Genomic DNA, 15,229 nt, shown 5'->3' on the forward strand with positions numbered 1-15,229 from the left:
TTACTTTGATGTCCTTCTCTATGTATCCGTAAATAATTCAATATGGTTGTTTTCACAGGTTTACAACACTATGTGAACTTTCAGTCAGATTTCATGTCAGACAAATCCCAGACGAGTTCATCTGTGAACGGCCTCGACTATCCCATAGGGCAGGTAGGGGGTGTGGCCACAGATGACAAAGGAGGTGTCTACGTATTTCATCGTGGTAACCGGGTCTGGGACAGCAGGTAATTACAAGTTATTGGTGTGTATGATATTGGCTATTCATGTCAGACTGTTTAACATCTGATCAAGGTCCATGCACCTCTGTCAGTGGTAATGTCAACAGTTCAACAGCATTCATTTCTTTTGTTTAATTGAAGTAGAAAAAATGGATCTGGATTTATACTGTATTATTCCATGATTCACCTTGATTATATTTGCATTTCATATTTTGCAGGTCCTTCAATTTTGCAAATGTTTTTCAACAACAAAATAGTCCTATTGAACAGGAGACCATTATCATGTACAATAAGGATAGTAACATTCTCCGCAAGTTTGGAAAAAATATGTAAGTTAGATTTTTTTTAAATGTTTGTACAAAAAAAAGAAGATCCGGGACATAACTGTCTTTCCTGGCAGACAGTTTTACAATAATTGTAAACATTTATTGTCTACTTTATGATGAGAATTTTTCATATGAGTTACCCAAACATTAGAAATTATACAAACATAATACTTTACAGTATGATCAAATGTAAATAACACTAATTAGTACATACATGGTAATAATATGATGACTTGTTATTTTTAAGCTTTTACATGCCCCATGGTATAACAGTGGACCAAAACTTCAATATCTGGGTCACAGATGTTGGTCTTCACCAGGTAAGTGTCTCCATGTAGTGCCTCATCAGCTACAGCCTACATGTATGTGCTGAGTATTTGATACAAAAATAACATACCTGTAATCAGTTAGCTTCAGATATGCACTTTTATGGGATTGTGTTAAAATGTCCAAGATTAGAAATTTTCTCAGTTTCTTGAACTGAATGAAATTAAAGGGGGATCACTCTGATATGACCATTTGTAGATTGTGTTTCAAAAGCCATGTATAATGGCAACAAAATTTACGTACATTACTTGCTTTAAAATCCAACGTAAAGAATCACTATCATTGTTTTTTACATCATCATCCATCATGATTAAGAAAACTTGCAGATATAGTGTTAAATCCAATAAAGAGATATAAATCTACCTTATTACATATTCAGTCTTGGCTTAGGTATACTGAATGGTAGATAGGTAATGATTGACCTTTGTTTTTAGGTTATGAGGTTCGCACCAGGAAGTGAACAACCTAACCTGACCTTAGGGGTGAAGTTTCAGCCTGGAAGTGACAACATTCACTTCTGTAAACCGACAGATGTTGCTGTTTTGTCAACAGGAGAGTTTTTTGTCTCTGATGGGTAAGGTTCTTATGTTTAAAGGGGGGTGAAAAAAAAACTCGATCCTCATTAAAATGAATTAATATTTAGTCAGAACATGTTTTAATTAAAAAATTGCTAAATGTACCTTGTCTAGCAGTAGAGATATTTTTCTGTCTAAGATGTTGTACTTTAAGTAATATATTGTGGACTTGTATAAGACATTGTTATTATATATGTAGTGTAAACATTTTCATGATTATTCAGTAATTCCTGGGTAAAAAGAAATTTGTCTTTATTTCATTAAACAAGATTTTTAGACCTCGGTTTGTTTACCAGCCGGGTTGTCAACAATGATGACTTAAGATCTTGTGATTTTATTTTGATGTCCAGAATTAAAGTGTGTAAACAATTGGCATTAGCTGTAGACACAATAATTCCATAAATAAGGTATTTACCTATTGAAATATAGTATTAACATATTAAGATAAGGTATTTGCATATTAAAAGAAGGTATTTACATATTAAAATAAGGTATTTACATATCAAAATAAGGTATTTACATATCAAAATAAGGTATTTACATATCAAAATAAGGTATTTACATGTTAAGATAAGGTATTTACATATTAAGATAAGGTATTTACATATTACTGGGACTGATGTATGTTTTTTTTTCCTCTTTAGGTATTGTAACTCCAGGATAATGAAGTTTACAAGTAATGGAACTCTGATCAAGATATTTGGCAATGGTTTAATGACACAGCAAGGTAAAACTAACTTACATCATTAGCTTATCATCAACTTTTCCATCAATAAAACAAACATGGCCGGCTTTCCACCAAGATTAATGAAAATTATGGAGAAGTTTTACAATTGGACAAAATGAATATGCATTGTAAATGTGGTCTTGTTTTGAATTGTACTGATATGCCTGTTTTATTTTTATTGACAGCTGATGGGTACCCTCCAGAATCAAGTTTCGACATTCCCCATAGTCTAACTGTTGCTGAAGACAAAGGTCTTTTATGTGTGGCCGACCGAGAAAATGGAAGAATTCAGTGCTTTGATTTCAATGGCAACTTTCAAAAACAAATTCATCCAGCAGAGTTTGGACCGAGACTGTTTGCTATTGAATATTGTCCGCTACATGGTAACTAGTCTATATCCTTGTGTTGTAGGTTATATCACTAGCTCGCTCTGCCGTGTGTCAGTGAGCGTCATATTATAAGGCAAACAAGTGATAATCAATGCGCCTATGACATTATCAATAGTTGATGTCACATCATATATTTCAGAGGTGAAATATATTCACAGCGGAAACTTTTTATTTTTATTATGAAATTGATTGAGAGTTTCAACCTACTTTCTAAATGAGTATGTGTTGTAGAAATTCAATTCAATTCATTCAAAGGTACATTCAGAGTTAGGGCCCCTTATATCAATTACCTGAACAGTATCAGCTTATTATCTCAAATAGTTTCTAACAGATACACTTCAAACTCCATAGGCAATGTTCATTACCACCATAGCTCAGACAAGTTTGATAAACAAATTTATTCACTTTTTTTTTTTGTGTAATTCCCTTTGTAAAATTGATCGAACAAAAACATATTTTTTACGGATCATCTCCGAATTTGACAGCCATTAATGCCTGGTGGTTTACTTAGGTTGTCTCTACCATTACACAACTGACACTGTCTGTAAATGACATTAATGTGTTGATCAGATATTATACATCACATTTCTTCCCTATCTGTCTCCTGGATTTAATTCTTGCTTGCCAAAACTTGTAGAAATTAAAAATTCTAAGACTTTTTTCATAAAATAAATAAGATGAAAGCTTATCAAAGATCCTATATGTTTTTTGTTGTACAGTTCATTTGTCGGGAACAGATAATTCTTTAGGTTTAACTTTTTTTTCTTGATTTTCTTGATAAAGGAAATTAGTCAATAAAGAAATAGAAGTTGTTGTATGGGACAGAGACTGGTGTAACTGTCAGTAACTTGTAATTTGTTGTGTAAAATATTTGGTTTTTACTTGAACCATATTAATACCTAGAATGAAAGCTGCATTATACACAAATAATGAGGTCTAACCTACAAGCTTAAAATGAAAACCACAAATTTTTCACCCTAAGTATGTGTACATAGTGAACGTCTAAATCTTTTTTTACAGATGGTTTACTGTTTGCGGTCAATGGTCCTCCACTTGATAACAGCCAAACCACAGTTCAAGGCTTCATTGTAGATATCAACAGTGGAACACTGTCCGAATCCTGGAACACTCAAGATGTGGGTAATCACCCAAATCCAATGAAAAGGCCTGCGGGCTAAATCGGGGATTTATAAAGATGTGTGGGCTGTAATCAGGGATTTATAAAGATGTGTGGGCTTTAATCAGGGATTTATAAAGATGTGTGGGCTGTAATCAGAGATTTATAAAGATGTGTGGGCTGTAATCAGGGATTTATAAAGATGTGTAGGCTTTAATCAGAGATTTATAAAGATGTGTGAGCTGTAATCAGGGATTTATAAAGATGTGTGGGCTTTAATCAGGGATTTATAAAGATGTGTGGGCTGTAATCAGAGATTTATAAAGATGTGTGGGCTGTAATCAGGGATTTATAAAGATGTGTAGGCTTTAATCAGGGATTTATAAAGATGTGTGGGCTGTAATCAGAGATTTATAAAGATGTGTGGGCTGTAATCAGGGATTTATAAAGATGTGTAGGCTGTAATCAGAGATTTATAAAGATGTGTGGGCTTTAAGAAGGGGATTTATAAAGATGTGTGGGCTTTAATCAGGGGATTTATAAAGATGTTTGGGCTCTAATCGGGGATTTATAGATATGTGTGGGCTCTAATCAGAGATTTATAAAGATGTGTGGGCTTTAATCAGGGGATTTATAAAGATGTGTGGGTTTTAATCAGAGATTTATAAAGATGTGTGGGCTGTAATCAGAGATCTATAAAGATGTGTGGGCTTTAATCAGGGATTTATAAAGATCTGTGGGCTCTAATTGGGGATTTATAAAGATGTGTGGGCTGTAATCAGGGATTTATAAAGATGTGTGGGCTTTAATCAGGGATTAATAAATATGTGTGGGCTTTAATCAGGGATATATAAAGATGTTTGGGCTCAATCAGGGATTTATAAAGAGGTGTGGGCTTTAATCAGGGATATATAACGATGTGTGGGCTTTAATCAGGGATTTATAAAGATGTGTGGGCTTTAATCGGGGATATATAAAGATGTTTGGGCTTTAATCAGAGATTTATAAAGATGTGTGAGTTTTAATCAGAGATTAATAAAGATGTGTGGGCTTTAATCAAGGGATTTATAAAGATGTGTGGGCTTCAATCAGGGATATATAAAGATGTTTGGGCTCTAATCGTGGATTTATAGATATGTGTGGGCTCTAATCAGAGATTTATAAAGATGTGTGGGCTTTAATCAGGGGATTTATAAAGATGTGTGGGCTTCAATCAGGGATATATAAAGATGTTTGGGCTCTAATCGGGGATTTATAAAGATGTGTGGGCTTTAATCAGAGATATATAAAGATGTGTGGGCTTTAATCAGAGATATATAAAGATGTGTGGGCTTTAATCAGAGATTTATAAAGATGTTTGGACTCTAATCGGGGATTTATAAAGATGTTTGGGCTCTAATCGGGGATTTATAAAGATGTGTGGGCTTTAATAAGGGGATTTATAAAGATGTGTGGACTCAATCAGGGATTTATAAAAATGTGTGGGCTTTAATCAGAGATTTATAAAGATGTGTGGGCTTTAATCAGGGATTTATAAAGATGTTTGGGCTCTAATCAGGGATGTATAAAGATGTATGGGCTTTAATCAGAGATTTATAAAGATGTTTGGGCTTTAATAAGGGGATTTATAAAGATGTGTGGGCTTTAATCAGGGATTTATAAAGATGTGTGGGCTTTAATCCAGGATTTATAAAGATGTGTGGGCTTTAATCAGGGATATATAAAGATGTGTGGGCTTTAATCAGAAATTTATAAAGATGTGTGGGCTGTTTATGTGTGATTTTATGATATCAGTATTGTAGACTATTTTGTTAGATTCATAAATATCTGGGAAAGAATGAGTTTTGAATGTTTCTACATTACACATCCTACCTGCACTATTTCTTGTTTTATTTGGTATGGAAGCTTTGAAATTGTGTGATAATCCAGATATTTTGTGTACATGTCAAGCTTATGTAAATGAACCCTTATCACACATAACAACAGTTAATTTTAAATTATATAGCTACATGTAATTGTTTGGAGGTAGGTTTTATGTCACAGTAAGAGAATTTATCATCAAGTGAAGGATAGTACTAATGGTTTTCACCTTTTGTCGGTTTTAGGGCCTAAAGAACCCACATGATGTGGCAGTAGATCCTCATAACCTGAGAGTCTATGTAGGCGAGCTCAACCCGTCCAAGGTGTGGCGGTTTGACATGATGGGCGACAGTGGATCTATTGTCACTGATCGACCAAAATCTACTCCCGGTAAGTCATCTGGCTCACTTGTACAAGGTTAACACCTGTAAATAATGATGTGCCGTTTCAACAAGACTTTAACATTAAAAGGTTGATACTTTCTATTACTGGTACCTAGATACAGTCTACCCTGATAACATAACAGGGCTGTTCATTCAGAAGAGAATCTGTCTTAGCATCCTCAGGTGAAAATCTGGGATAAGCTGTTCAATCCATACCGGGGTGTCTTGTGTCTCAGGAAGCTGAGACAATGGGCCTTATGGTTGTATCTTTGGGTAAGACACTTAGCTATTATTGGTTATGATTGCATGCTGCAGCTTCTTCACATGATGCACAGAGATATAGCCATAAGATGCTACAAGGAGACACTCGCCCTAAAATGACCATGGCTTTCCATTACGCAATCTTATGTAGTAACACCCTGTTTGAAATGATAGATGTTGACATGAATTTAAACAAAGTTATACATTTTGATAATCAACCAATCATCTTTGTAGTATTATCATCCAATGAAATTCCTTTATTAACCCAGGAAACCCTGGTACAACATCAGTGAGTAAAGTAACAGAGAGCACCACAGATACATCAGAACCGATTGTTGCCAAGGGAACACAGAAGGAGGACACCGTTTTACCAGCTGTCATCATAGGGGTCCTTCTCGTCATCCCAGTTGTCATTATTGTCATCGTTGTTGTTGTCGTCAGAGTCTACAAAAATGGTAAAGCACTTTAATGACCATGTGTTTTTGTATTATAGCATCAAAACTTCTCATTACAATTACATTGAGGTACTCAAACACCACTAGTGTTATCCAGTGATAGATATTTCAGTATAACTACGGTGTGAGTGCATCCTATGTGATTTTAATGAAATTGTCCCTGTTTGTACCCCAGTACTTGTACCTCATTATATAACATGTTGCTTGGACTAAGCGTTGCTTTCTTCGTCAGATTGTTTACTACATGTTTTTTCATTTTGCATCCAAAATGTGGCTATAAATTCTGCTTTCTCTCACCTCTTCAACACAACTTCTGAGCAGAGTGTTCGGTTTTAACACTGAATAGTTACAATCATTGATTCTATAATATAAACTAAGTGAGTAAGAATGTCTTGTTAATTTTAATGTCTGAGCTATTCTCATGACTTTGTAGAAATCTAAATATAATCTAAGATATGGATAACCCAATCCTGGTAACCCTTAAACATGGCGGGGAATTTAAACCTAATAAGAAAAGAAAAAAACATAAGAAAAAAGAAGAAAAAACGATTAAAAATTTGGAGGGAGAAAATGCTCTTTCTTTCACATAATGTATGAATGCAAGCTAAGATAAACTTTATATAATAAATAATGTATGTTATTATTCATTTTAAAGTTGATGAGGACTGTTTGATAAGTAAATAATATCTACTCTGTTCAGAAGTTATGTTATATACAAGAGTCAGTGTTACCTTTAAAATCTTTCATCTGTGTAGTTTATTCATTCATTTGCTTCTTATTTATCCTTTATTATATATATATATGTATATATCTGTTGTTCTGTTTGCCTACTGCTTGTAATCACTGGTGTAATCCCTACATATCTAAGGCTCATACAAACTGCTTGGTGATCAGAACACCATTCTGTAGATATAGAAACAGCATACTTATTTAATTTGTTTATTGTTTGTATACATGTCTAGTGTATCTGTGTGTGTTCACAACATAGTAAAGGGACAGTACTCTTTACTCATGGTGTCTGTTACTGTGTGGTGTGTTGCTGTATGATGTGTGTTACTGTATGGTATGTGTTACTGTATGGTGTGTGTAACTATATGGTGTGTTACTGTGTGGTGTGTTGCTGTATGGTGTGTGTTACTGTATGGTATGTGTTACTGTATGGTGTGTGTAACTATATGGTGTGTTACTGTGTGGTGTGTTGCTGTATGGTGTGTTTTACTGTATGGTGTGTTTAACTGTATGGTGTGTTACTGTATGGTGTGTTACTGTATGGTGTGTGTTACTGTATGGTGTGTGTTACTGTATGGTGTGTGTTTTACTGTATGGTGTGTTACTGTATGGTGTGTGTGTTACTGTGTGGTATGTTACTGTATGGTGTGTGTTATTCAGTGTAACTGTGTGTTATTCAGTGTTACTGTATGGTGTGTTATTCAGTGTTACTGTATGGTGTGTGTTATTCAGTGTTATTATGTGTTATTCAGTGCTACTGTATGGTGTGTTATTCAGTGTTACTGTATGGTGTGTGTTATCCAGTGATACTGTATGGTGTGTGTTATTCAGTGTTACTGTGTGGTGTGTGTTATTCAGTGTTACTGTGTGGTGTGTGTTATTCAGTGTTACTGTATGGTGTGTGTTATTAAGTATTACTGTATGGTGTGTGTTACTGTATGGTGTGTGTTATTCAGTGTTACTGTATGGTGTGTTATCCAGTGTTACTGTATGGTGTGTTATTCAGTGTTACTGTGTGGTGTGTGTTATTCAGTGATACTGTATGGTGTGTGTTATTCAGTGTTACTGTATGGTGTGTTATTCAGTGTTACTGTTTGGTGTGTGTTATTCAGTGTTACTGTATGGTGTGTTATTCAGTGTTACTGTATGGTGTGTGTTATTCAGTGATACTGTATGGTGTGTGTTATTCAGTGTTACTGTATGGTGTGTGTTATTCAGTGTTACTGTTTGGTGTGTGTTATTCAGTGTTACTGTATGGTGTGTTATTCAGTGTTACTGTATGGTGTGTGTTATTCAGTGATACTGTATGGTGTGTTATTCAGTGTTACTGTATGGTGTGTTATTCAGTGTTACTGTATGGTGTGTGTTATTCAGTATTACTGTATGGTGTGTGTTATTCAGTGATACTGTATGGTGTGTGTTATTCAGTGCTACTGTTGTGGTGTTTGTTTGTTCTATAGTATGGTTTGATTTATCTAATGTTTTGTTGTCTGTAATTCTGTTACTAATGTCTGTGCTTGCCACTGCTATTGTAACACAGGTCAGAAGACTCGAAGACACAATGTTAATCCTGCAGACTGTATAGAGGTATAACATACATTGTTTACATCGTAGGGTGATGTGGAAAATTGTTTCTCAAAATTTGTGGTTGTTGAATGTGGATGGGGATCGGTTAACATACTAACACATATATTCTTTAATTTAGTGAGGAGATCTGAACTTTTTGATTTCTGACTTGTGCTAGAGTTACCTCCCTTTAACAATACTTTTTGCTACTTTTATTTGTAAGTCAGAATGCTTCCACAGTTACTACTTCAAAAATTGTACAAAAGACACACTGCATCATCTGTTTCATCCTTTCAGGACCTATCACTGATGCTATGGGGGCTTAAATTTTAAAATCTTGACTTAGAAACTTACAGTGTTAGAAAAATGTCAAAATCTAGATAGGGGGGTGGGGGGTGGGAGGGGATGGTGCACTTTTCTCATACTTCAACAAAATTTTATTTTGGAAACAGATTTTGCTCTTTGGAGTGATATCATTTTTAAAGACAATTATTTTCTGTGGGAAGATATTTAGCATGTCAGCCTCTTTAAACTACAGACACCATTTTAATGACTAAAAAAAGAAAGAAAATTGTTGTCAAGTGTCATGAGAACATCTTTTAGGATTGAATTTACATAGATTAATATTGATAATACTTTGACATTGATTGAATTTTATTCACAGACTTGTACTTAGTTACCAAGTTCGTCATGTTATTCAATCTGTTCTTCTGGGTTAACATGCATGTGATCTTGAATTGATGGGAAAGATTCAATACAAACTTTTGTTGAAGTTAAAAATATCTTATTAAAGTATTGAACAATATGATGCATTTGATTAACTCTGTGTTTGATTGAGGGATAACTAAACTGACAATTATTGATTGACAAAATGATTTGATATTGTATAAATAGACATGAACTGAAAATTAATTGTCAAAACAAGTTGATTTGCTATAACTAAACTGACAATTATTGAGTGACTAAATGTGTTGAGGTTTCATTTAAATATACTGACAGTAAGTGTTGTGGGTTGATATCCTACTAGTATACTGAGATATCTATTTGATCGTGTGATTTCAGTAAATATATACAAATATACTGACAGGTTTTAAGTGGTTTGCTGTGTGAACAGAAACAATAAACTGGTCTTTGCGTGTCATGTTACTAAAACTTTATGGACAACAAACTACTTAGTAAAACTAGCAGTTAACTGTAACAGGACAGGTACCATTAGTAGTTAACTGTAACAGGACAGGTACCACTAGTAGTTAACTGTAACAGGACAGGTACCACTAGTAGTTAACTGTAACAGGACAGGTCAGTTAACTGTACCACTAGTAGTTAACTGTAACAGGACAGGTACCACTAGTAGTTAACTGATACCAGGACAGGTACCACTAGTAGTTAACTGATACCAGGGTAGGTACCACTAGTAGTTAACTGTAACAGGACAGGTTACTGTAACAGGACAGGTACCACTAGTAGTTAACTGATACCAGGACAGGTACCACTAGTAGTTAACTGTAACAGGACAGGTACCACTAGTAGTTAACTGTAACAGGACAGGTACCACTAGTAGTTAACTGTAACAGGACAGGTACCACTAGTAGTTAACTGTAACAGGACAGGTACCACTAGTAGTTAACTGTAACAGGACAGGTACCACTAGTAGTTAACTGTAACAGGACAGGTACCACTAGTAGTTAACTGTAACAGGACAGGTACCACTAGTAGTTAACTGTAACAGGACAGGTACCACTAGTAGTTAACTGTAACAGGACAGGTACCACTAGTAGTTAACTGTAACAGGACAGGTACTACTAGTAGTTAAAGGTAACAGGACAGGTACCACTAGTAGTTAACTGGTACCAGGACAGGTACCACTAGTAGTTAACTGTAACAGGACAGGTACCACTAGTAGTTAACTGTAACAGGACAGGTACCACTAGTAGTTAACTGTAACAGGACAGGTACCACTAGTAGTTAACTGTAACAGGACAGGTACCACTAGTAGTTAACTGTAACAGGACAGGTACCACTAGTAGTTAACTGTAACAGGACAGGTACCACTAGTAGTTAACTGTAACAGGACAGGTACCACTAGTAGTTAACTGTAACAGGACAGGTACCACTAGTAGTTAACTGTAACAGGACAGGTACCACTAGTAGTTAACTGTAACAGGACAGGTACCACTAGTAGTTAACTGTAACAGGACAGGTACCACTAGTAGTTAACTGTAACAGGACAGGTACCACTAGTAGTTAACTAGTAGTTAACTGTAACAGGACAGGTACCACTAGTAGTTAACTGTAACAGGACAGGTACCACTAGTAGTTAACTGTAACAGGACAGGTACCACTAGTAGTTAACTGTAACAGGACAGGTACCACTAGTAGTTAACTGTAACAGGACAGGTACCACTAGTAGTTAACTGTTACAGGACAGGTACCACTAGTAGTTAGCTATAACAGGACAGGTACCATTAGTAGTTAACTGTAACAGGACAGGTACCACTAGTAGTTAACTGTAACAGGACAGGTACCACTAGTAGTTAACTGTAACAGGACAGGTACCACTAGTAGTTAACTGTAACAGGACAGGTACCACTAGTAGTTAACTGTAACAGGACAGGTACCCCTAGTAGTTAACTGATACCAGGACAGGTACCACTAGTAGTTAACTGTAACAGGACAGGTACCACTAGTAGTTAACTGTAACAGGACAGGTACCACTAGTAGTTAACTGTAACAGGACAGTTAACTGTAACAGGACTAGTAGTTAACTAGTAGTAACTGTAACAGGACAGGTACCACTAGTAGTTAACTGTAACAGGACAGGTACCACTAGTAGTTAACTGTAACAGGACAGGTACCACTAGTAGTTAACTGTAACAGGACAGGTACCACTAGTAGTTAACTGTAACAGGACAGGTACCACTAGTAGTTAACTGATACCAGGACAGGTACCACTAGTAGTTAACTAATACCAGGACAGGTACCACTAGTAGGTAACTGATACCAGGGTAGGTACCACTAGTAGTTAACTGATACCAGGACAGGTACCACTAGTAGTTAACTGATACCAGGACAGGTACCACTAGTAGTTAAATGTAACAGGACAGGTACCACTAGTAGTTAACTGTAACAGGACAGGTACCACTAGTAGTTAACTGTAACAGGACAGGTACCACTAGTAGTTAACTGTAACAGGACAGGTACCACTAGTAGTTAACTGATACCAGGACAGGTACCACTAGTAGTTAACTGTAACAGGACAGGTACCACTAGTAGTTAACTGTAACAGGACAGGTACCACTAGTAGTTAACTGTAACAGGACAGGTACCACTAGTAGTTAACTGTAACAGGACAGGTACCACTAGTAGTTAACTGTAACAGGACAGGTACCACTAGTAGTTAACTGTAACAGGACAGGTACCACTAGTAGTTAACTGTAACAGGACAGGTACCACTAGTAGTTAACTGTAACAGGACAGGTACCACTAGTAGTTAAATGTAACAGGACAGGTACCACTAGTAGTTAACTGTAACAGGACAGGTACCACTAGTAGTTAACTGTAACAGGACAGGTACCACTAGTAGTTAACTGTAACAGGACAGGTACCACTAGTAGTTAACTGTAACAGGACAGGTACCACTAGTAGTTAACTGTAACAGGACAGGTACCACTAGTAGTTAACTGTAACAGGACAGGTACCACTAGTAGTTAACTGTAACAGGACAGGTACCACTAGTAGTTAACTGTAACAGGACAGGTACCACTAGTAGTTAACTGTAACAGGACAGGTACCACTAGTAGTTAACTGTAACAGGACAGGTACCACTAGTAGTTAACTGTAACAAGACAGGTACCACTAGTAGTTAACTGTAACAGGACAGGTACCACTAGTAGTTAACTGTAACAGGACAGGTACCACTAGTAGTTAACTGTAACAGGACAGGTACCACTAGTAGTTAACTGTAACAGGACAGGTACCACTAGTAGTTAACTGTAACAGGACAGGTACCACTAGTAGTTAACTGTAACAGGACAGGTACCACTAGTAGTTAACTGTAACAGGACAGGTACCACTAGTAGTTAACTGTAACAGGACAGGTACCACTAGTAGTTAACTGTAACAGGACAGGTACCACTAGTAGTTAACTGTAACAGGACAGGTACCACTAGTAGTTAACTGTAACAGGACAGGTACCACTAGTAGTTAACTGTAACAGGACAGGTACCACTAGTAGTTAACTGACAGGTACCACTAGTAGTTAACTGTAACAGGACAGGTACCACTAGTAGTTAACTGTAACAGGACAGGTACCACTAGTAGTTAACTAGTAGTTAACTGTAACAGGACAGGTACCACTAGTAGTTAACTGTAACAGGACAGGTACCACTAGTAGTTAACTGATACCAGGACAGGTACCACTAGTAGTTAACTGTAACAGGACAGGTACCACTAGTAGTTAAATGTAACAGGACAGGTACCACTAGTAGTTAACTGTAACAGGACAGGTACCACTAGTAGTTAACTAGTAGTTAACTGTAACAGGACAGGTACCACTAGTAGTTAACTGTAACAGGACAGGTACCACTAGTAGTTAACTGTAACAGGACAGGTACCACTAGTAGTTAACTGTAACAGGACAGGTACCACTAGTAGTTAACTGATACCAGGACAGGTACCACTAGTAGTTAACTGTAACAGGACAGGTACCACTAGTAGTTAACTGTAACAGGACAGGTACCACTAGTAGTTAACTGATACCAGGACAGGTACCACTAGTAGTTAACTGATACCAGGACAGGTACCACTAGTAGTTAACTGATACCAGGACAGGTACCACTAGTAGTTAACTGATACCAGGACAGGTACCACTAGTAGTTAACTGATACCAGGACAGGTACCACTAGTAGTTAGCTATAACAGGACAGGTACCACTAGTAGTTAACTGATACCAGGACAGGTACCACTAGTAGTTAACTGATACCATGGACATCTAGTTGGTATCAGGGTTACCCTGCGGATATCACGATGATTTAGATAGTTATGTGGTGGTGTCCCTGCTATGAGCTGGTATCAGGCTCATCTAACTCTACCATGAGAATTTTTTCCAGAGATATGAATCATGCTACAGGTTGATAAGGCTGTGCTCATATTAAGTTTAAATCCAGGAAAGGTTATGTTCGTTTTGACAAAAAAAAAAAACATTCATTTTATTATTGTGTTAGATTATTCCTGTTTTACATTTGTTTTAAGAAACAATCCGAACTTTTGTGATCTTATTGCAGAAATGAAACTGTCATCTTTTATAGATATATAAGTTATAGAAATATTTGATACCATTTCTTGATAAAATCTCATAAGTTTTACTTGTTTTTTATGCAGGCAAATACAATTGTTGCGGACGACATCGATCATACTCCCGCAAAAAGTTTAACCTTGGTGACCTCCTCAGCTCACACCGAGGATTTGACCGACTGAGCACTGATGAGAGTGACCATGACATTGACCTCAGTGACTCTGACCAAGAGGAGTACACTATTACCCAGAAAGCATGATCATTGTAATCAAGGGAAGTAACTCTGATGGTCACAAAGTGTGCAGAACAAATTTGTATCACAAATTAGAATTGTTGATTTTGTTGAATTTTGAAAAAGATGAAAATATTTGTTATTTTGTTGGTGTGTGTCCCTGTTGATACTCTGTGACTGAGTGACAGCAGCGTAACATAGACTTGTGTAGATTCAGCATTCAGAAAGTATGGTGCACTGCTGAGACTGTTGAGTACTATATAGGCCTACATGTATGTAAGAAAACTATTTTAATGGTTCTAAGGAAATCACTCTCTCCAAAATATCACTTTTTATATTAAATCAGATTTTTGTCATTATCTGTTTGGTTGAAATTACAAAACTCCTGTGAGAAATATGAATCATCTTGACACAAATTGAGATGTATGGGGTATATTTTATAAAGTGAGAAAAAATCACAATGTTAATGTAATTATATCAGCATTGAAATATAATCTTGAAATCCATTAAGATTTAATTAAACTTTCACAGGAGGATGTCCTAAACCAAGAGTTGATGTCTGTGTAGTAACATCCCTGATTAGGAGTTCTATACAACATCACTTTATTTATATTCTTATTTATAGAATTAATTTCATTGAAATGTTAATTTATTTATTTATGAATAATTAAGGTGGTGATAAATGGCTAGGAAATGAAATACAAGTCAAGGTATTTTAGAAAACTGAGTAATATCTAAATGTACAGTAGATGCCATGTATCTTAGCTT

At 36.0% G+C, this 15,229-nt stretch overlaps 1 protein-coding gene across 1 annotated transcript in view; it reads left to right on the forward strand.

Moving 5' to 3' along the window:
* LOC132551064 (peptidyl-glycine alpha-amidating monooxygenase-like) overlaps window positions 1-14,616 on the forward strand; it is a 31,059-nt gene extending 16,443 nt beyond the window's left edge. The window contains exons 13-22 of the mRNA XM_060215169.1: window positions 59-227; window positions 440-550; window positions 795-867; window positions 1,309-1,448; window positions 2,094-2,176; window positions 2,362-2,559; window positions 3,586-3,701; window positions 5,788-5,932; window positions 6,456-6,641; window positions 14,316-14,616. Of these exons, the coding sequence (XP_060071152.1) occupies window positions 59-227; window positions 440-550; window positions 795-867; window positions 1,309-1,448; window positions 2,094-2,176; window positions 2,362-2,559; window positions 3,586-3,701; window positions 5,788-5,932; window positions 6,456-6,641; window positions 14,316-14,488 (1,394 nt within the window). The 3' untranslated portion in view covers window positions 14,489-14,616. The remainder of the gene's footprint in view (window positions 1-58; window positions 228-439; window positions 551-794; window positions 868-1,308; window positions 1,449-2,093; window positions 2,177-2,361; window positions 2,560-3,585; window positions 3,702-5,787; window positions 5,933-6,455; window positions 6,642-14,315) is intronic.
* Window positions 14,617-15,229: the final 613 nt, after the last annotated feature.

The sequence above is a fragment of the Ylistrum balloti genome, unplaced genomic scaffold (assembly GCF_031769215.1).
Source record: "Ylistrum balloti isolate Yb309-2 unplaced genomic scaffold, AGI_CSIRO_Ybal_v1 Utg370170, whole genome shotgun sequence".
NCBI lineage: Eukaryota > Metazoa > Mollusca > Bivalvia > Pectinida > Pectinidae > Ylistrum > Ylistrum balloti.